The sequence below is a fragment of the Sturnira hondurensis genome, unplaced genomic scaffold (genome assembly GCF_014824575.4).
Source record: "Sturnira hondurensis isolate 20B ecotype Veracruz unplaced genomic scaffold, ASM1482457v3 Scaffold0008723, whole genome shotgun sequence".
Lineage (NCBI taxonomy): Eukaryota > Metazoa > Chordata > Mammalia > Chiroptera > Phyllostomidae > Sturnira > Sturnira hondurensis.
The window spans coordinates 1,660,658-1,684,887 of record NW_028081354.1 but is presented as its reverse complement, the minus strand read 5'-3'; the positions used below and the strand labels follow the sequence as shown (position 1 = coordinate 1,684,887).

Genomic DNA, 24,230 nt, shown 5'->3' with positions numbered 1-24,230 from the left:
TACAGTAGAGTAAAACAAGAGATCACTGCATCCACTTAAAAGTTAAAGTTGATGGAGAAACATGGGTAGTATTTATCATATAAAGTAAAATGCCAGAACACAAAATAGTGTGTGTGTGTGTGTGTGTGTGTGCGCGCGCGTGTGATGATGATTTAACACTATGTCCTCGCTTAAAAATTGTTTTAATATCTTTTAAAAAATCAGTTGGTAAATGACTTACCTCCAAATCTCTCATTTTTGAAGTTTCCCCATTGCTTCTACTTGTTCACTTAAATTCTTGTTTTACCCTCCCTATGCACTGTCTTTCTGGTTATCACTGTTTTCTAGTAGAGTTATCTTTATCTCCTCCACTCATTGTCTTGACAAAAATTTCATTGTCTATCATACCCTCTTTTCCAACTCCAGAAAAAATACCTACCTAAAGGCCGCAGGTTAGAAAAGAAGACCGCTCTAGGACTGCATGCTCTCCCACACCCTGCCCTGCTATCACTGTGACTGCTACGGAGCAGTAAAGGAGCCTGAAATGGAACACTGAGGAACTGCATCTCGCTCCAAAGTTGTTTTCTAATTATTTGTGCCCCCCTTAGCATGCCCAGGAAAGAGACATTTAAAATAATCACCTACTGCAAGTTTCTTACCTGTTGCATGAATCTGACTCTGATGAAGACAGATCGTCTTCCTGAATGTCCGTGCAACTGGAACAATCATCAGGTGTATCAGGCTCCAAGGTCCCTGGGGAGTCCAGTTTTGACTGAGAGAAGTGGTTTATTACCAAGGGCATCTCTGAGAATTTCATTTTATCATCTTCCTGATCTAAATTGAAAAGAAGAAGAAAAATAAGGAAACATTTTGGAATAGAACAGAGAGCCCGAAATAAAACCAACTCTCTACAGTCAATTAATATTTGACAAAGGGGGCAATAACATAAAATGGAGTAAAGATAGCCTTTTCAACAAATGGTGTTGGGAGAACTGGACAGATATGTGCAAAAAAATGAAACTCAAGCACCAACTTACACCATACACCAAAATTAATTCAAGGTGAATAAAAGACTTAAATATAAGCCATGAAGCCATTAAAGCCCTAGAGGAGAACATTGGCAGGAAAATCTCAGATATTCCACGCAGCAACATTTTTACTGATACGTCCCCTACAGCAACGGACATAAAGGAAAGAATAAACAAATGGGATCTCATCAAAATTAAAAGCTTCTGCATGGCTAAGGAAAACAGTATCAAGATAAAAAGAGAAGCAACAGCTTGGGAAAATATATTTGCCAATGATACCTCAGACAAAGGTTTAATCTCCAAAATATACAAAGAACTCACACAATTCCACTCAACGACAACGAGCAACCCAATTAGAAAATGGACAAAGGACTTGAACAGACATTTCTCCAAGGAGGACATACAGAGAATCCAGAGACACATGAAAAGATGCTTGATACCGCCAGCTATCAGAGAGATGCAAATTAAAACCACAATGAGATACCACTGTACACCAGTCAGAATGGCCAACATAAACAAAGAAACAAACAACAAGTGTTGGAGAGGTTGTGGAGAAAAGGGGACCCTAGTTCACTGTTGGTGGGATTGCAGACTGATGCAATCACTATGGAAAACAGTATAGAATTTTCTAAGAAAACTAAAAATGAACGTGCCTTTTGACCCAGCAATTCCACTATTAGGAGTATATCCTAAGAACCCTGAAACACCAATCCAAAAGAACCTATGCACCCCAATGTTCATAGCAGCACAATTTACAATAGCCAAGAGTTGGAAGCAACTTAGATGCCCATCGGTAAATGACTGGATCAAAAAGCTATGGTACATTTACACAATGGACTTCTATGCTGCAGAAAGGAAGAAGGAACTCCTACCCTTTGCAACATCACGGATGGAACTGGAAAGCATTATGCTGAGCGAAATAAGCCAGGTGGTGAAAGACAAATACCATATGATATCACCGTTAACAGGAATCTAAACAACAAAACAAACAAGCGAGCAAAATATGACCAATGACACTCAAATACGGAACAGGCTGACAGGGTCCAGAGGGGAGAGGGGAGAGAATCATAGGGGAAAAGGGGATGGACTCTCATGAACAAGTATAAAGGACACATGGACAATAACTAAAGTGGGGGGCGGAAATGTGAGGGAGGTGGGGAGCACTGGGGGGGGCAGGGCTGGGAATATAAGACAGAAAACTGTACTTGAACAAGAATTAAATAAAAATTAAAATTAAAAAAATAAGGAAACATTTAAGAGTACCTTAAAACCTACTACCTCTGCATATTTATTATTTCCACAATATTGAATATTCCTATTTGTATTAGTAAAATATAAGTCTATTTAACATTGATTCCAAAACTCTAGTGACAGCCAGAAAATCAGAATCAACACTGTAATGGTGACATCTAATTATACTGTCCACTCTATGTGTTTCCAGACTAATTGATTAATTAATTGAAAAACAAAATCTCCTTTGAATCAGGAGTAGGGAGAACCTTGTAACTCTAATGTGGCTTCTATAATATTTACAGTATTACTAAAGAATTCCTACATATTCAGACCAGAAAACACTGATAAACACAAGAAACACATTAAAAAGGATTAAAGATTCAATCAGTAAAACAATTACAATATTTGTCACTGACTTCTATATGGTAATGTATCTATCTAGACATTTTTCTAAGTCTGTTACAATGAATCTAATATTCACTATTGAAAAGAAAAACTAATCAGACATACCCAATAGTTCTGTCTGATCCAATACATGTCACATTTCTATGCAGCCTTTCTATGCACCCTGTGTCATACTGTCAATTTCTGAAGTCTCTAACTACAGATAAAGACACAAAGTTTATAAGAACGTGGCATGTGGGTGACCAAATAGCTGCAGATGTGAGTGCAGACAATAGCATCAGCGAAGGACTCCTCAGGGCTCAGGACTCTCCCTAACAACCCATTTCAGAGCTCAGCTGGGATCTCAATTGTGCTGGCTTTCAGATTCGGGAACTGAGTAAGTACTACACTTAACATGCAGGCGTGAGTGCTAATAGTATAGAGCCCTTACTCATGAGTTTCACAGAAAAGCAGAACTTCCACACATCACTCTTCCATGTGCTTACAGAGGCAAGACACTAAAAAGAACAGTCAAGATTTTGTTAAAAAGAAAATTCAAGGAAATAGAATAGGACAAATTCTTCCAAAAAAATCTTTCCAAGTCCATACAGTCAGTTTTCCCAGAAATAATAATATAAGCTTTTGTTATACAGGAGAACAGCATACATCATAGGTGTACAATTTCTAAAACTAAGCTCCTGACGTTGTCTGGCTTTCAACCAGCCTAATCATTACCAAAACCAAACTGTACCCTCTAGTGTGCATCTGGGAGAAGAGAAAAGATGCCAACCACTCAGCAGCTCCTCTGGTAGAGAGTCACCCAGGACCACGTTAAGAGGAACCAGTCATCCAGCAAACTCAGCAAACCCAGGCAACTCTATCACTCAACTGGCCAGGGGGAGGCAACCACACTGGCAAGCCAGGGAACAGAATCCTGCTCACCTTAAAACTATTTCTTGCACCTAATTTATTTATTTTTTAAAGATATTATTTATTTATCTTTAGAGAGGAAAGAAAGGAGAGAAGGAGAGACACATCAATGTATGGTTGCCTCTCGTGAGTCCCCTGCTGGGAACTGGCCTGCAACCCAGGCATGTGCCCTAACTGGGAATCGAACCATGATCGTGTGTGGTTTGCAGGCCCATGCTCAATCCACTGAGCTACACCAGCCAGGACTGCACCTAATTTACTATATTTTCTTACTTCCTCCTCTCTTTAGTAAGCTTGTATCAGATATATTCTCTTTTGGGGACAAGTATCATACAACAATGTGTAGGTGCTGAAAGCCAGTAATCCTCCACATCCATCCAGAGGTCAGAAGAGGTCTTTAAACAGAGCCCCGAATATGAGGCTCTGATATCAAACTTCCGCAAAGACACACAACAAAATAAATGAAGGTTTTACTTGACAGAACACATCTTTTTAACTTATACAGGCATTTCAGCGTGCACGTTTATTCTAAAGAGTGAGACTTAACACAGTTCATGTATCTGTATGATGCTGTACAAAGCCCAACCTTTCAGTCAGTCTGCGACCGTCTGTCTGTCTTCCTCTCTCACACTCCCCACCTCTCCCAAACATGCACATTCACACACAGCAATCCACCAGCAGCACACTCATCTGTGAACCCCAGAGAGAGCAATATCCATGTGCACATACACATACAGGCGGGGCAGACGTAGGTTCACGGTTGTTCATGTGGAACATAATACAATAATTAATCCACAATGATACAAGAATCAACTTTGTTTTGCATATTCACAACTGTAAACCTACTTTTGCCCCACCCTATATAATACATTATAGCCCCTGAGTACAAGCAATCTTAACCAATAAACAAAAATGTTCTCCAAATCTGAGATACTAGGCCAAATTTTCTCAGGAGCTAAACCATTTCTAAGACTATCTTTAACAACTGCATGAACAAATCAAGTTGCTCACAAAGACCATGGGGCATATGAGGTCTGTCCATAAAAAGTCCAGCCATTGTTCATGTAGGAGAATGGTTTGCACCACATCACCGTGACCTGGCAGCCAAGGAGAGTGGACTGGAATGTGCATGCGCGAACAATGATGACTTCACTGTACTAGTCAGTAGGGGCATAGACACTACTGAGAGAGTATGTATGCTGTGTGGCTGTCACATTCAAAATGACCGAGCAAGTAAAGCAAAGAATCTGCATCGAATTTTGTGTGGAGTTTGAACATTCCTCCATAGAAACTATTCAGATGATTCAGAAGGCCACAGCTATGGGCAGGTGGTGATTGGCAACTTCATCACAAGAATGTGCCCACTCATGCATCATGTCTCATGAAGAGTTTTTAGCAAAACATCAAATCACCCAGGTGACTCAGCTCTCCTACAGCCCAGATTTGGTGCCCTGCAACTTCTGGTTTTTGCCAAAACTAAAATCTGGACAGACTTCATATACTCAGGCAGCAAACTACTAAATGACACCAGAATATAAGACAATATAAGGAATACAACAGCACCTAAAACAGTAAAATACTTGGGAATGAATCTAACCAAGGAGGTAAAAGAGACCTGTATGCTGAAAAATACAAATTGAAAGAAATTAAGGAAGAGATAAATAAATGAAAGATTATCTTACATTCATGAATGAAAGACTTCACAGTTAAAATGTCAAAACTAACCACAGTAATTTATAGATTCAATGCAATCCCTTTGGCACTTTTTGCAGAAATAGAAAAATCCACCCTAAAATTCACAAAGAATCTCAAGGAACCCAGAGAGCCAAAATAATCTTGAAAAGGAAGAATAAAACTGGAGAACTTCAAAATCTCAAATTCAAAATTTATTACAAAGCTATAGTAATTAAAACAGTAAACTACTGGCATGACAGACACACAACCAATATAGTAAAACAGAGCACAGAATAAGCCCTCACATGTATGATCAAGTGGTATTTCACAAGGATGGCAAGAGCATCCAGTGGAAAAGGACAGTCTTTTAACAAACGGTGTTCAGAAAAGTGGATTATCTGCACCCAGAAGAATGAAGACGGACCCTCACCTTACACTATATATAAAATTAACTCAAACTGGATCATAATCTAAATGTAAGAGCTCAACCTATAAAACTCTTAGAAAAAAAACAAAGGAAATTTTCATGGCATTGATTTGGCAACAACTCCATGGATGTAACAACAAAAGTACAGGCAACAGAAGCAAAAACTTGATAAACTGGATTTCATCACGATCAAACACCTATGTGCATCAAAAGATACTGACAAGAAAGCAAAAGGACTACCCCAAAAATGTTTACAAACATTTGCAAATCACATGTAATAAGGCATTAGTATCTGGGTATATAAAGAATTCCTAAAATTCAATCAGAAAAAGAACCAAACAACTCAATTAAAAAATAGACAAAGGACTTTAACAGACATTCTCCAAAGACAAACAAAAGGCCAGATAATCATATAAAAAAGATGCTCAACCTTACTAGGCTTTAGGAAAATACAAGTCAAAATCAAAATGAGATACTATTTTATACCTACCACCATGGCTATATAAAACAACAAAGGTTGGTGAAGACAGACAGAATCTGAAATCCCTCAGCATTGCTGGTGGGAATGGAAATGGTTCAACCACTGTGGAAAATAGTGTGGTGGTCTTTCAAAAGGTAAACAGAATTAGCATATGAACCGGAAATCCCACTAGTAGGTATAGAGCCAAGAGAATGGAAAACAGAGACTTGAAGAGGTATTTGAAAACCAATGTTTATAGCAGCATTACTCACAAAGGCCAAAAGGTGAAAGTAACCCATTACAGATGAATGGATAAGCAAAATGTTGCACACACATACGACAGAGTATTAGTTCGCCATAAAAAGTAATAAAAGTTTGATACATGCCACAACTTGAGTACCCTGAAACCATCATGCTTAATGAAATAAGCTGACCCTGAAGAACAAGTATTATATGGTTCCTTCCACCTACATGAGGTGAAAAATAGCAAATTCATAGACAAAAAGTAGAATTACCAGGGGTTGAAGGGAGAGGAGGGAGAAAAAGAGTTATTATTTACGGGTACAGAGTTTTCACTGGAGATGAAGAAAAAGTTTTGGGTATAGATAGTGGTGATGGTTATATTATAAATGTATTTAATGCCATTCAACTGTACATTTATAAAAGGTTAAAATAATAAATCTTATGTATATTTTACCACAATAAAAAATAATAGGAAATTTTCTCATGCACGTCCCTCCATTATGATTCTGTTTTATTTACTGGCCCAAAGTCCTGGCAACATAAATATACTATTAATCTAAAATTAAAATGAGTCAAAATGAAGAAATATGCTAGGTATTGGCATTCCAAGTGTATTAGCTTTAGATTTTCTTAGCAGAACATTCCCTCCAAAAAAATGCCAGTGACCTGTAACAAAAATAATTTATTCTCTTTGTAAGATCTGCAGCAATAATTCCCACACCTAGAAAACATCTTCGAGCTTAAAGAACTAAAAAATGTTTGAATATGAACCAAAAGGAAGACATGTTAGAGACTGTATCTCAGGACACCCTCCCAGTCCTTTTCCCCAGAGTTGTGAACGTGGTTCACTTTCAACAACTGCTATACGTCTAAAAATACTTCTTGCCATTTCAAATATCTACTGAGTCCAAAGAAAACTCCTTTGGTTTAATTTTTTATATTAAAATAAATTAGTGAAATTCAACATCATTTCTGTTTTTAATTGAAGTCTCTTACCCGTGTGTACAGAGAATAGTTTTTCTGTAGATTCATCTTCTTTTTTGGTTACGTTTCTTTCTGACATTTCAGTAGTTTTCTTGTATCCTTTTTTGGCCTGATCCACCAGAAGCTGAAATTCACTCTGATGTTTTTTACCTGAAATTGAAAAGACCTTCTCAGTAAAGCAAGAACTACAGAAGTTAAAGTCTATAACCAACAGAGTATCAAGAAGTGCACAAGCTTGCTCAAGAATGGCACCCTTGGGAATCACGTGCATTAAATTAAGAAGCCGGCAAGCAGAAGAACACAAGGCTGGGAGATCGTGGAAGCCTTTCTTTGTATCTCCTCCCCTCCTCAGATACAAACATGGAAAACAAGGCATTCCATTTGCGGCTACAGGTTTCTTCCCAAACCCCATCCTCTAGAAAGTCTTTTGCTAGAGCATGAAAGATACTGCTTTCCCAGATATATCCAAAAGACACCATACTAATTTACAACCCCAAAAAGAGTACTAAGATGAATAATATTAATTAAAAATAACAGCAAAAGCCTGTACGAAAGTTGGGTTATAAAAACAAAGATTATCCATTTCAAGTCTCTCTTTTCCCTTCACACTTGTTGCCAGTTTCCAATCGGAACGCCTTTAACTAAGATATCTCCACCACCAATCCTGCTAACACCTCTGAAATAATTTAAGCCTAACCTCAGGTCGCCATTAGTAATGTTCATTAATTTACTCAATAAAGAGCGGCCAGGCATTGTTAAAGCGTGACTTGAGGACATTCATTGGTGACTGGAACCAGGGTTCAAATAGCTGAGGTTGCTCTTTACTGATCTAGCACCCTTAACCACTGAAGCCATGGTGCCCAACGTCACTGGTCCTGCAAAAATACATTCGAAAGAATCTCATTGCAAACAGTTAAAGTTTTGAGACCATTTTCATACAGTAATCCGTTTTCCCAACAGCACAATAGTAAGAATAACTGGGTATATGGGGGAAAGTTTGTGCTTTAAGTGAAAACTATGCATTTGCTAGAGCTCCCCTTCCAGAACTCCAGTCATTCATTGTCTTTGAGCTGAGCTACAGCTCTGCAAATTGGAGATAACTGATGACAATGGAAAATTCTTGTCTAGACATGCAAAATCCTGGCTGGTGAAAGCTCAAGTGATTTGCCTCCTCCACTGTGGAAGAAGCCAGGTTTATCTCCATTTGCACGTTCATTTCGATATTCCAGATCAATAAATGTGACTGTTCTCTGGACACTAGGGAAAGACTGCTCCTAATTGCAATAAATTTATGTGTCTAGTATGTGTACGAAAACTCCTAGTAAAGCTATGGTGTTGAGTTGTAAAGTGTCTGGTAAATTTGAAATAAGACACTGGTTAAAATTTCAGCAAAAAAAATATAAGCAGGCCACAAAGATTACTGGAAAGTTAGATCTTCAGGAGAAACAGGTAAGATCCTAAGACTACAATCTAGGTGATTTCTTTCAAGTCCTATTTAACTCTATGCATTCAAGGATAATTACTTCATACTTCTACTCCCCAAATAAAAAAAATAAATGGGCTCACACAATGGTATTTTCTGTTAGGCAAACAGGGTAACACAGCATTTTGGGGTCTTCAGGATTAGTTAGACCAGATCTATGGATTGTAAAGAATTACACAAGAAACTTATTACAGTAATCTCATTAGCAGTTAGGAAGGCTTAATGCCTTTATCTTCTGAAGTAATAAAATCCCAGAATTAAAAGGGATTTTCTTTTTAAAATCTAATTACTCCGATGCCTAGGCTAAAAACCAAAAAGTAAATAGCAGCCACTGCTTTGGCCTAAGAAGTCCCATAATTTCTGCTCAAAAAAACAATATATCTTATACATTTCATAAGATATAAATGTTGAGGCTGTACATCTGGAACTAATAATATTGTACGTCAACTCTAAGTAAAATAGAAAAAAGAACAATGCCAAGATATTAGGACTGATAAACCTGTTCACACTCATCTGCCTCTTCACCGTACTTTAGGAGTCCTGCCATTTGACAAGGAGCACTTTAGAGTTTAAAAATCCCGGTTCTGCTGGTTAGACACCCTGACTGTACCTCTTGGTTCAGACAGTTGTGAGAGCCACTGGATAAGCCCACATCCCACCAACTCACATTCCTCAAGATTTCTTCTTTTGTTCTCATCTGAGGACATTTTTTCATTGCTTTTTAAAGAGACGCTGAGAGTGGGAGAGACTGCATCTGAGGATCAGGGGAGACAAAGAAACTCTCTTGTATTTCCCCCCTCGATTTTGCTATGAACCTGAAAATACTCTAAAAAGTGAAGTCTATTTTTTTAATCTTTTCATTCGAGAAAAATTGCACAACCATTAGTCTAAAGCCCAAAGGCCAAAGCCGACCCTAAGGCCTATTTTTATATGGCTCTCAAGCTAAGAATGGTTATTATATTAAATTTTTTTTTAAATCTTCATCCAAGGATATTTTTATTGATTTCATGGAAAGGAAGGGAGAGGGGGAGGAGGAAGGGAGTGAGGGAAGGGGGTGGGCAGACGAGCAGAGGGGAGAGGGACAGGGACAGGGACATCAATGTGAGAAACATCAGATGGGTTGCCTAGGTTGCCTCCCACAGGCGTAGGTGCCCAACTGGAGATCAAACCCATACCCTAAGCATGTGCCCTGACCAGGAATCGAACCCACAACTTTCTGGTGTGCTGGGCCACACTCCAACTAACTGAGCAACCCAGCTGGGGAAGTTTTTATATTTTCCTAAAGATTTATTAATGAACAAGAACATTTTATAAAAACCCCAAAGCCCAAAATATTTATCATCTAGCCCTATGGTAGATTAGCCCAGCTACTAAAGCACTTAATACCTTCATGAGGATTCTGCCTGATAGCCCATATATTATATGGTTTTTTCCTACTAGGGCTTGTGGTGGATTCAAGCTGTTTCTGGCCCTGTGTGAGCTCCAGAAATTGTTCTGGACCTAACTCTTTCAAGTAGTCTTTCCCTAGTCTCGGGCGCTTTCCTCAGTCATGTGTGGACTGAGGTACTCGCTTCTCTGGTTAGCTATCCCACAAATTCTAGAAACCTTGGTCTTCCTTCCACAAGTTCCATTTCTGTTTTACCTTACTCAAGGACACCACCAGATCATTCTTGGGTCCCCCGACCCAACGCCTGAAAACCGCCCACCGGCAGCGAGCTGTGGGCCTGGAGAGCGCACCACTTGGCTTTCTCTGTCAGGAATCACGGTCCTGTGCTTTTTCCCAATGTCTAAAAAACCATAGTTTCATACATTTTATCTGGTTTTCTAGTTTATTAATGAAGGAACATAAATACATTCTCTGTTATGCCATCTGGGCTAAAAGTAGAATTTTCCATTTATTTTTTTATTTTTGTTTTAAGAAAGTTATTTCCTATCAAAATAAGGTTATATGAATCACATAATGAACTTCTAATTTTTAAATGAGGTGATAAATAATTTTGAAATTTCTTGATCTTAATATTCCTTTGACCCATGAGTTATTTGGAAGTATGTTGCTCAGTTTCCAAATATTTGGCAGTTTTCCAGAGGGCTTTGTTATTGATTTCTAATTTAATTCTATTGTGGTCTTGTTACAGTAGGCAGTTAGTTAGATATTAACAAAAAGAAAGGGAGCAAACCAGGCATCTGATTAAGCCAGATTAACTACAAAAGGACAGTTTCACTGTCACTCTAGGAAGACACCCCAACTGGAACCATCCCTTCAGATTAATGAGGGGAGGAAGAAATGGTGAAGGGAAACCCCTTTCACTGAGTGCATGCTCAGCAGAAGCCAAAATTATGACTATAAGGGGTGAGGGGACCAGCCTGGGAAAATCTGCGGAAAAGATCAAATGGATATGTTAAGGGCATGAAACCCTGGAAGAGCCAGGAAAGGGACTGGATGGGGGGAAGGCACACCACAGCCCTGAGAAAAGCCGGGAAGGAGATTAGGGACTGAATACTTTGAAAGAAAGCCTGCTCTTTTCTGAACCCAAGGAAATACACAAAAGCTAGACAAGGAATCCAGCACATGCCCTGCATGGAGCACGCCCAGGCCCTTCTCCCTGGCATATGGCTCAGTCTTCTTTGTTCCCAAATCGAAGGGTCTCCACAAGACTTGCAACCAGGGGAGCAATGAGCAGTAGCAAAGGACTTTCCTTTTACTTCGGTCCATAAACCACTACCACAGCCTTCCTGCTCTTGGCCTTTCTGAGGGTGTACAATCTATTTTTACTCTAATAAATCGTGCCACTACGGCTTCAAATCCTCGGTCATGTGCATCCCTGAAGTTACTCTCCTGCAATAGCACAGAAGAATCCTATTTCCAAACTGTGCCAGGCAGACCCTCCCTGCTCCTGGTTCTTCTCTGGCAACAGCCAGAGAACATACTTTGTATACTGAATGAACACACGCGACGAACCTTCTGCAGATTCCTAGGGCTCTCTGTCTGTGCTACTCTCTCCTCTCCTGCAGTGTCCTGCCAACTCAAGTGCCTTCAGTCTCCCTGGTATCTTAGATCTTTCCCTTAATTCAGAGTCTACCAGGCTCTGCCTGGGATCCCCCTGCCTGCACCACAACCTGGAAACTCTACTACAAGGCTCATCTCATTTTTTCCCTATCTTGTAGATATTCCCGTCCTTTGTTACCTAATATCCAGTGTATTAAAAACCACCATTTCATACATTTCGTCCATTTATGTTGGATGTCACTGGGGAAGGGTGTATCAGGTCTCTGTTATTCTACTTGACCAGAAGCCTAAGTCCTATACATTTTAATTTGCAACATGGTATATAGCAGCAGATATAACCCTCATAAACAAAAGCTCTTTTGCATCCTTGACAATTTTTAATAGTGTAAAGAGGCTTAAAAAACTGAGAACTGTTGCTGTAGACGTTGGAACTTGCCAGGGCTCAAGGTTAGGCTCTGCTCCCTACGGCACTCTTCCCGGTGCTCTTCTCCAGGTACCCAACTTTAGCTACTGCGTGTAAGCACACGTTGTCTGTTTGGTTAGGCAGCTCATGTCATACTTACTTCTCTCTCCCAGTTGGCTATCCACCGGAAACCAAAACTTAAAACAGAAATTTTGATTCCCTTTTCTCATCCATACCCTCCCTTGGTCTCCATTTCTGTAAATGACAGCACTGTTTCCCCAGCTGACTCAATCAAGAGTGTAGGAGTCACTCTTCATTCCTTTTTCAGGCATCCCCGCATTAAATCCACCATTGAGTACCACTGGTTGTACTTCACAGGTAACCTTGAACTGTCCACCTTACTTCTACATTGCTGCCTCTCCAGACTAGGTCACAGCTCTGTCACAGTTTATGATAGCAGCCTCACGTCGGGTCTCTTCTCATTTATGTGTCATTCCTCCTCCTTAAAGAGGCCTGCCCTGACCACCAAACCTGAACAGTAGCTCCGTCACTCCACACCTGCCTTATATTTCTTTATAACACAGATCACTCGCTATCTGACTAGTAAACAACTTACTCGTTTGTTTACTGTCTGACTAGTCCTGTTAGAACGTAAGCCCCCTGGAGGCAGAGACTTGGCCTGTTTAATATTACATTCCCAACTCCTCGAATACTGCCTAGGATGCAGTAATTGATGATCAACAAATACTGTTTGAGTAATGAGCCTCCAGACTGGTTTTCTGACTCTTGCTTGCTGCCTTTTAATTTATTCTCTATTTAACAAATATCATGATCTTTTAAAATATGAAACCATATTACTTATCATTTGAAACCTTCCAGTGGCTTCTCAGGGCACTGGTAACAAAATTCGAAATAAAATGTTACAAGGTCATGCATGACCTGGCCCCCCCCACCCACTTGCCCCAGCACTCACTGCTGCTCTCTGGCCACATCCACCTCCGCTGCTTCTACTCTAGGGGCTCTGACCGCTGTGTCCTCTCTGTCCAGAACACTCTTCCTTCAGCTCCTTGAATGGCCGCCTCTTCATTTTTACTTCATTCTCCTCATGACTCATTTCAAATGTCCACTCCTCAAGAAAAGCCTTTTCCTAACTACCTTACTTAACACCCCCATAATTTCTCTCAAACTACCGTTTTATTTCTTTATAGCATTTGCCACCTAAAATTGCTGTGATCATCTGAGTTAGGATGTTATGCTTCTGCTACAAGAACGAAAGCTCCATGAACAAAGTGACCTACACACCCTTTTCACTACTGCATCCACAATACATAGCAGCTGGCACACAGCAGATGTTCAATAAATATTTGTTGAATTAATGACCAAACAAAAGTACAAAGGAATAAATTAACTACATTAAAATGCCTTGCCTTCTTAGCAAGATTAGGCTGATGCTCCCAGGAAAAGTTTCAGGAGATGACCAGAATGCTCCCTGGAGCTGTGTCTGTGTTCTGGCGGAGTACAAAACTATTTCATCATGACATTTAAAGCATGGAGATCTCAAAAATACGCCTCTCATGGCAGGCAAGTGGAATAACTTCCCATCAGACTAAGATTCCGCCTCCTATTGGGGCAATTCACAATCTTCATTAAAAAGACTTATCAAAAGTTCCAGTATCTGAACTGCACAAGTAACTCAAACTCATCTGATTCAAACTCTGTTTCAAATACTTTCTATAAAATTCAAACCAACTGATTTCATTGTTTCTTTCCATTACTGAAAGAGGAGCTCATGAATTACAAGTCCATCCAACAACCTGCTTAAAAAAAAAGATGTATCATCACAAAACTACCAGAGTATCCCATTCATAAAATTAAGCTTTTTAAAAAGATTTTATTTATTTATCTTTAGAGGGGAAGGGAAGGAGAGAAATATCAATGTATGGTTGCCTCTCGTGAGTCCCCTGCTGGGAACTGGCCTGCAAACCAGGCATGTGCCCTGACTGGGAATCAAACCGAGATTGTGTGGTTCATACGCCCATGCTCAATCCACTGAGCTACACCAGCCAGGGCTAAAATAAAGCTTTTTTTTTTTAAGCACTATCACCTGAAACTAAAACTTACCCTCCAAAAAAGAGGTTTCCAACATACAAGTGATTCACTCAGACTCAAAGCACCTTTTGTAGAGTGCAAAGGGTTTGGACTTAAGCACCTGGTACAGCTGGGTTTAATTTCCAGCTCTGCTTTTTACCTACAATATGAGTGATTTGTCTAATGTTTCTGAGTCTCAGTTTCTTACTCTATGAAATAGGATAAAGCTAGTTTTATAGGGTTGCTGGGAAGATCACTAAAATAACCTCTGTGGAACCCTTGGCACAGAATATATATACAACAATGTGATTTCCTGCCCTCCTGTCTTTTCTTTTAAAAAGCGACCCACCATAAATGAATAGAGGAAAAGCCTGCACAGGTCAGGAAATGGGAGGTGGCTGAAGCACAGCCAATACCTTAAGCTTGGAGAACAGACTTAAGCTTGTCTGCTCCTTCTCAAAAGTAAACAGAATAGTGAGATGTAGAAAAACGTTTGATTTCTCTTAGTCTATTTTTAGAGGCTTGGTAGACTGTAATAAACACTATGATGATTCCCCCATCTTCATTTATTCATTCACTTGGTTATAAAGCAGTAAGCAAGAAAGAAACATTTCCTCCACTGCAGAACTTCCAGTTTTATAAGGGACGGAAATACTGTTAAATACTGTCACGGGCTGAATGGTGCTTCACTGAATTTCACATGTTGAAGTACTAACCCCTCCAGACTTCAGAATGTGACCTCGCCTGAGGACAGGGTTTTACAGAGGTAATCAGGCTAAGATGAGATGGTTGGGGCAGCCCTAATTCAATATGACTGATGTTTTTATAAAAGGGGCACATGGACATGCACAGAGGGAAGGCACTGTGGAGAGACAAAAGAGGAAGGCAAGGAGAGGGGCCTGGAACAGGTCCTTCCCTCACTGCCCGCAGAAGGAACCAAGCCTGCTTCCTGCTGACAGCTGGATTTTGGACTTCTAGCCCCCAAGCAGCGTGAGACAATAAGTGTCTGTTGTATTACACCTCCCATTCTCTGGTACTCTGTTATGGAAGCCCTAGCAAACTAAAATACATAATGAGAAATTCATTAGAAATAATTACAAACTAATTGTATATATAACAACAATTATGGCCATCCTATAAAAAATGTAAACTTTCTTACACCCCTCCTTGTTTCCCTTTTTCTCTTTCGCATTCGTCACTCTCTAAAATACTAGTAGAAGATAAGCTCCAGGAGGACGAGCTTTCCGGCTATCTTGTTCGTTCCTACATCCCAGCACCCGGGGAGTGTCTGGCATACATCAGTACATACTCAAAACACCTGTACTGAATAAACAACTGGAATAGTGATACGAAAAAAATACAAGATGATGTAGTGAGTAAAAGGGAAATGTCACCTTGTCTGGGAGATCACGGAGAATTTCCCATGGAAATTGCAATGAAGCTGAGTAAGTGCTGGGAAAGCAGATGAGGTCACCAAAACCACCAAGAGAAGGAGACAATTCCCCACAAAGAGAGACGAGGGCAACAAAAGCCCTGCCGCTGCAAAGAACCTGATAAAAGAAGTAAAAGAAAAGCGAGTGGTCGGATCACAAGGAAGGAGTAAGGGAGGCAGGCAAGTCCAGGAAATGACAGGCTTCATGCACTTAAAAGCCACTGAAAGCTTTTCATACGGCAGGAGGGCTGCAAGGCAGAAGGAGTGTGATCAGAAGACTCACCAATTTTAAAAGACAACCTGGCTTCTGAGTACTAAGGAATTTCTGAGGGTCGAGAGTAGATTGGGGGCGACTAGTCAGGAAGCAACTGTGACTAGCATAGTGGTGGAGATAAGACTAAGAAATACATGAAATCAAGAGACAGAAGACGGAGACCAACAGAATATAAGAAACAGAACGTGTGGGGGCCAGGAAAGGGAAAAATGTTATATATGAAGGATAAAGACCTAGAATGGCAAGAGAGTTAATGATGACAATGCTGGAAGATAAGTCAGTGAAAAAACACCTTCAAAATTTGGAGGGAAAAATCTTTCCAAACTAAAATTGTATAATCAACAGTAAAGGTAATATTCCCAGTTATGTATGGTCTTAAAAAATATCCCTTCATAAACCTTTTTCTCAGGGAGTTTCTTAAAATTGTATTCCACCAAAACAAGAAAAGTAGAGACAGATCTGTTTGCCGAAATAAAATAAAGCACACAGCAGCGAGGAGAGCACCATGCCCAGAGGTTGGTGAGAGGGAATTCCAGGACGGCAGCCAAGAGCAGCCAAAGCAGATGGAATAGGACAGCACCAGAGACTGGGGGCTGCCTCAGGCAGGATGCTCCTGAGACAGTAATGAGTGGATCAACATCAATGTGTCTAAATGTATTGGAAAGTAATACATATTTCTGGTGGAAAGTTTAGAGGTAAATTAATACTAGGTAAGTAGAAAACCAAGCAAGTGAAAGAAAATTATTAATTATTAAAAAATAGAATGTTTTCCTGAAAGGAATTATAACTGTAGGGGAGGAAAAAAATAATTTTCCCTCCAACCTTCTTAGTTCTTTGCTGGTAACCCTGTAACAATAGACAAATTAACAAAAGAAAAACAAACAGAAATTTATCAACATGCATATCCTATGTATACATGGAAGATACCTAGATTAAAAAGACGTGGCTTGAGCCCTGGCTGGTGTAGCTCAGTGGTTTGAGCTCGGGCTGCGAACCAAAGAGTCGCTGGTTCGATTCTCAGTCAGGGGAATCCTGCACACGCCTGGGTTGCAGGCCAGGTCCCCAGTGGGGGCCACGTGAGAGGCAACCACACATTGATGTTACTCTCCCTCTCTTCCCCTGTCTCTAAATAAACAAATAAATAAATCTTAAAAAAAGAAAAAAGAAGAAGACGTGGCTTGGAACACTGGCTTAAAATCACTTTCAGGCACTTCCCCCAATCACTGCCCCCCCCCCCAAAAAGGTGTTTGGGGGCAGTGACTAGGAAAAACACAGTCAACAATAAGGTCTGTTATGCATATTTAAGGCAGTGCCTTCTCCACTTATATGAAGACAAACTTATTTCTAGGGACAGAAAGCAGATGATGAACATAGATACCTTTGTAAATTTATGTCCAGTTTTTAGGCAAATAAGGGGAAGGCAGAGAGCACCTTTAAAAAAAATATCTGCTTCTCAGCTGCCTTCAGCTAAAAGTACCGTAATTAATTCTTATGCCACAGTAGTGTATTTTGGGGTGGTACACTCTGCTTCCCTTCACAACCATATCACGTATGTTGTCTGGTGCAAACTGTAAAGTATCTAACTAAATATCAGACTTACAAAAAATTACAACAATAATCAGAGGATGGGGAGAAGGCAAAGGCAGATGTACAAAAGGCCAAATCTCCGTGCTTCCACGTTGGGGCTTCAATCAACTGTTAACATGAAGAACTTCAAGAAGAAGTATTTATAAATACTTTTATAAAAATAAGTATAGTTACCAAGACAAAAGCGAAAGTCCTGACAACTGTTATCTCCAGGGAGTGGGAATGAAGATAGGCTGATGGTGGAGGAAGAGAGTTTTGTTTTTTTATAATAAGCCTTGCAGATAAAAGTGATAGAGAAAACTATTCCATGTAAAATACTAATAAAAATGTTTGAAAGAAGAGAAATCGATAGTTGGAACCTGACACTAAATCACAACGCATGATGGAACTGTAACGCTAAGCACTTCAGCTTTAGAAGTGCCTGAAAGTTGTTTGTTTGTTTTGTTAGTATATACTGAGGTTTACTATAGGGCAAAATCAATTATTTTAACATGACCTATTTACGTAGTAAAGTTAAACTTTTTAAAGATATTTAAATGGAGGGGCATAGATATTTGTATACTGTCCTGCCTGTATCTACTTCTACTTCTTCTTTAGTGTGACATATGTATTAGATACCATTTTTTAGTGATTTAAATTACTTTTTTTTTCCTCCACGTAAATTTTGTTTTATTGTTACAGGCCTCAGTATCACCAATTCGGTGATCTACTGATAGTCTCTCTCTCCTGTCTCAAGAAAAATTGCTTTGATTTCCCAAAAGTTGATTAAAAAAAAAAAATCACACAACACTTATCTTTCTAGCAACAGAGCTGTGACCCCTGTTGCCCAGCTTACAAGCAGAGCCTATAGGCCAACCACATCCTCCTCCCTCCCCAAACAGATCACTGTGGCCTTATCTGCCCCGTCTAAGCTTAAGAACTGAAAAAAGAAAACAAATTCCTCTTAGCACAACTAAAACACATCATGTGTGGTATACTCACCCAACAAATATTTATTAACTATCTCCTGTTTGCCGAGTACTTAAATGTAAATTTAAACTAACAACAAACCAAACAGGGAATAACAGCTACCTACCTAATTGACAAAATAGTAATGTGCTCCCCCTGGGAAAGATACATACATGTAGTACAAAGGCCATTTGAGGAAAAGGAAGTGATGAAATTAGGAAGTTGTTAATACTTAATAAAATAAAAAACTCTTTTAGGCACAAATTTGCAAGCTTTAAGTGCTGAAATTCTTTACAGAAATAATGTCATTGAGTGACTTCAGGACAGGCTGGAAAGTCAGAAATGTTTCCATTTTAATCCCATTTTCTCCTCACAGATATGCTTTGAGAGCAACTAATTAACATTTTCAAATTTGCAAAGTGCTCAGTGATAAGCTCAGTGATAAGTAGAATGAATATTAGTCACAATCAAAAAGCAGGCACACTGAGTGAAAAAAAATCACTGCCTTACTAAACACAACTAAAATTCAGTCTCAAGTAATATTAATAAGTTTGTATCAAACATTAATATAAAAACTTTAAAATATATATTTAAGTAAAAAACTGCAACTCAAATTCTTTGCAAATAATGAAAATATCACACAACTTACGATATTTACTGTGAATTTCATCTATTTCCTTTTCTGTTTGATCCTTCGTAAATACCATTATCTAAAATGATACAAAAATTGTTAATTAAAACTTCATTTAATGACAAACATAGAAATCAGGACTATAAACTTTAAAATCTCAAATGTGGATGTTTAAAATACAGTGAAATAATCTCTCATCTCTGTTTTATATATATAGACCTAAGAAAAATAACTCCTGTGTACTTCCCTTCAATATCATAATTAGTACATAATTTACCCAATACTTATTTCTCATCAGTAGAAAATACAACATGGATTCCATTAGTACATATGAAGTACCAATATAACAAATTTCATATTCTCAAACCTTAACTTTTCACATTCATTAATACAATAGGTGACACTTCAAAGTACAAGACAGGAGACATTTAGCAGATCATTAATAAGGCAAATCTTGCTTCCTTTCTATCTTTTCCAATGTAACTCCCCCACATCTATAAGAAATGTAATACAGGGGAAATATAAGACATAAGTTAAATTTCTAGTTCCACTTTTTAAAATCTTAGACTTAAGAGATCAGAAGTCTACTTACATTATTCATCATCAGACACTTACAGTCTCCACCTTAGGTAATAATAAAGTCAACAAAAATCTCATTTTCTCCACTATCTGATGATAAACTCACTTCCCTAAGGTCATTGTTTTCCTTACAAACACATTACTGATGATCTAGAAAAAAAAAAAAAAGAGCCCAAAACACTTCCTCCAGTGTCATAGGACACAATGACTACTTTCTTCTTTGGCATCCTTCCTCAAGTTTTGGGCCATCAAGCTAGAAGAAGGCAACAGTAAAAAATTTTAGGCCTCTGATCCCTTCAAAAAGCTCAACAGATAATCCTCATAAACTTCTATAATTACTTAATCTCTCAATCAGTATTATCACAGCATGCAGAGTGCCAGAGCTAAGGAGATCTTAGAGACCACAGAGTGCAGCTCCTGAGTGTTACAGAGGACCAGGGCTGCAGAGGTTAAACAGCTTATCTGATGAAACCAGCAGAGAAAGGACCAACACAAATGCTACCTGATAATACAGGTATATGCGTTTTCTAAGGGCTATAACTCACTAATAAACTCTGCTTTAGATTGCACGTTGTGCTAGAAGATTGATAAATATAATAGAATTTGGTGCTACAACATGAGCTGCAAGTAAATCATAATATATTAAGTGGAAATGTGTTCCAGTACATTTCCCATTGAACAGATGCAATACATACTGGCTTGCTTTAATTTTAGTAGAGTATTCAACTTTACTTTATTTCTACCCAGATACTGAAACAGGCCATAACATACACTTTCATTGAGTTTACTAGCTTCAAGACGCATCCTAGTCTTCTCCATATTTTCAATTTCTTGAACTATTTCAGCAGCTGTTAAAATAAAGACATAGAGCCAATGTTAATGACATGGTTTCGCTCACTGTGCGACGGTCATGTGAGTTGTTAACAATGAAGCCAGGTGATGGGAACACATAAACTACCTGTCCCATTTTTATTATTTTTCTGTAAGGCTACAGTTATTTCAAAATAAAACTTTTAAAAAATAACAGAGTTAAAACACTGAACTCTTATATATGCAAACAGTTTAAAATATGACAAAAAATACAATAAGGTCACTGTGCTCTTTCCTTTGAGTATACAGGGGTAAATAGCAGTCTCAATGGAATTGGAAAATTAATTAATTTTTTTTTGGAAAATTAATTTATTAATGTGAATTCGATTCTTAGTAAACACACAAACTCCAATGCACTCAATATGCACTCAAACTTCAATACACTAAATATGTACAACAGGCTACTTTTCAAGGAGACACAGAGGTCTACAAATACCAGGGGGAAGTGGCCTTGCCTCCGGAACTTCTGTTAGCAGATGCAGTTACCAATCACAGACATCAGAGATCTGGATGGAATACACTCTGCACATACATGTATGTCTTGGAGTGCAAACAGCACTGAATTTGCAAGCATTATTTTTCTGCCTCCAAAGTCAACATATTAAAACTAAAAAACATATAGTATAGAATAAAAATCTACAATCCCCTCTACACATTTATACACAAAAAGACACTATGTCTGGACTTTGCTTCAAAATAACCCGTGGGCGGGAGGAAAGTAGATGACGGATGACACACAGGGGCGTGCGTGGGTCAGCATGCTTAAACTGGATAGTAAGTGTATGAGGGGAGTCACATTTTTCACTCTATTTTTATATACACCTGATATAATCCCATTTTAAAGATTTTTATAAAAACCACAATCACCAAAAGGATCATTTAAGAATGCAATTACCTCAATTTAAAGTTTGTTTTAAAAGAAAGGTACACTGGGAGTCTTCCAGCAAAGACAGAGGCAGAGGCAGACACGCTTGGCTTCCTCGCACAACCGAAAGGAGGATAACAACCACTTTGACCATTTTGACCAAAATGAAATGCCCATCTTTATCTCTCATAACACTTTTTGCCTTAAAGTTTATTGTCTGCTATTAATGTTTAATGTTGCCACATCAGCTTTCCTTTGGTTAGTGTTTGAGTGGTACATCTTTTCACATCCCTTTATTTTCAACCTTCCTGGCTATTTGTATTAAAGTGTTTTCTTCTAAACAGTATATAATTCCCTCTTATTTTTAATCCAGTCTTTACGTTCAAAATAATCACAGTTTACCATGTTACTGTTTTCTTTTTGTCCATTTTTTCTTTTTTAAAAATATTATTCCGCCGTGGCTGGTGTGGCTTAGTGGATTAACTGCTGGCCTATAAACCAAAGGGTCGCCAGTTTGATTCCCAGTCAGGGTACATGCCTGGGTTGCAGGCCAGGTCCCCCAGTAGGGGGTGTGTGAGATGCAACCATACACTGATGTTTCTCTTCCTCTCTTCCTCCCTCCCTTCTCCTCTCTCAACTAAATGAAGGAATAAATGAATAAATAAAAATAAATAATGTGGTATATCATGAGGACAAGGAACTAGCATAAAGAAGCACCCACTGGCCAAACCTGGAAAAACATAAAACCAAAATAATCAAGGGTGATAATAACTTGTAAGTATGTGAATCTACATTGATCATAAATAAAGAAAAAAAAGAGGGTTCTTGTTTTCAAAATCATGGCAAGTGGCAAATGTGGAAGGAGTGCTGATGTTTGAAAAATCCTATTTTGCAATTACCAGAGGAAAGATAAGTTCAGGTAAAATTACCGAAGAATGACAGAAGGGTGAAATTTTCATGAGGTATAGAATATATGGTATTAAAATATCTCTGTATAGACTTCTCTTTGTTAGCAAGGGGAGAACTATACAATGGAGAAACTGACAAGATAACCAAAACTGCCATCACAAATGAGGGGCACGAAGATGTCAAAGACCTCTGGATATGACTGATATTTCGAAAAGGACAAAAGATTACTCACACAGTATTCATACAGCACTGAAACAAGTCAAAAACAGGAAGGAGTAGCCAGCAGTTCATCAACATTCAGGAATGTACAACCTGAATATTATAAGAAAATACTAGACAAAGTCAAATTGAGAAATATTCTATTTGGGGAAAAAACCCACAAAAGCAAAGACTGTATTCTTTTTAAAAACCAGTGTTGTTAAATGACAGACAAAAAAAAAAAAGGTTGAGGAATTCTTCAGATGGAAAGAGATGGAAAAGATATTACAACTAAATACAGTGGTGATCTGAAACTGGGTCATGTGCTGGAGGGGAAGAAAATCTATACAGGCCACTTCTGAGTCCACTGCAGAAACTAGAATAGAAATGATAAAGTACTGTAACAAAGCTGAATTCACAGAAATTGACTGACTATACTGTGGCAGTAAAAGAGAATATCCTTTATCTTAGAAAATACACAATGAAGTAATTTGGGATAAAGAGTCAAGATTATATAACTTAAAGATTTAAAAAAAATTATGTATGCATAAAGATGTACACATACAAACACATATTCACACAGAGAAAAACAGTAATAAATAAGGCAAAGGAGGCAAATACTGATGGTGAATCTGGGTAAATATGGGCATGTTCCTTCCAACAGAGCTTCAGCTTTCCCACAAGGGCAAAACTATGTCCAAAGAGAGATTTTTTTTTTAAATGAATGCAAACTTAAGACTTTTTCAGACAAATAAAAGCTGAGAATTTGTCTCGACAGCACATTTGCACTACAAGAAATATTAAATAATGGCTTGGTGGTGATGAACTAACTACTTTAGCTTTACCTTGTCTGGGAAGCACTTTATTTGCCCTTCCATTCTAAATGATAGCTTTGCTGGATGGAGTAATCTTGGATGTAGGTCCTTGCCCTTCGGGACTTTGAATACTTCTTTCCAGCCCCTTCCTGTCTGTAGTTTCTTTTGAGAAATCAGCTGATACTCTTATGGGAACTACTTTGTAGGCAAGTGTCTCCTCCCTTGCTGCTTTTAAGATTCTATCCTTACCTTTAATCTTGGGTAATTTAATTATGATGTGTCTTGGTGGGTTTCTTCTTGAATCCAACTTCTTTGGGACTCTTTGAGCTTCCTGGACTTGCATGTCTAGTTCTGTGGCCAGACTAGGCAAGTTTTTCTTCATTATTTCATTTCCTTCATTATTTTCTTCACTATTTTTTCAAGTAAGTTTTTAATTTCTTGCTCTTTGTTTTCTCCTCCTGGCACCCCCTATCTGATGTTAGCATATTTGGAGATATCCCAGAGGTTCCTCAGCCTATTCTCATTTTTTGAAATCTTGTTTCTTCTTTTTGTTCTGGTTGAATGTTTATCTCTTCTTTATTTTCCAAATTGTTAGTATGAATCCTAACTTCCTTCCCTCTCTATTGGTTTCCTGTGGCTTATTCTTTATTTTTAGTGTGGCCTTCATTTCTTCCTTTATTGATTGATTGATTGATTGATTGCCATACTCAAGGAGAATTGGGAAATGGTGTAGAGATTAAGAAGCATAATTGGTAGGAACAAAATAGACAGGGGGGAGTTAAGAATAGCACAGGAAATG

General features: G+C 38.5%; 1 protein-coding gene across 3 annotated transcripts in view; it reads right to left on the bottom strand.

The window, feature by feature from the left end:
- Window positions 1-24,230, bottom strand: part of RAD18 (RAD18 E3 ubiquitin protein ligase) — a 120,807-nt gene that overhangs the window by 41,926 nt on the left and 54,651 nt on the right. For all 3 annotated transcript variants that reach the window (XM_037055702.1, XM_037055703.1, XM_037055704.1), the window contains exons 8-11: window positions 20,546-20,622; window positions 19,214-19,274; window positions 7,355-7,492; window positions 639-813 (exon numbers count right to left, since the gene is read on the bottom strand). In XM_037055702.1, the coding sequence (XP_036911597.1) occupies window positions 639-813; window positions 7,355-7,492; window positions 19,214-19,274; window positions 20,546-20,622 (451 nt within the window). The remainder of the gene's footprint in view (window positions 1-638; window positions 814-7,354; window positions 7,493-19,213; window positions 19,275-20,545; window positions 20,623-24,230) is intronic.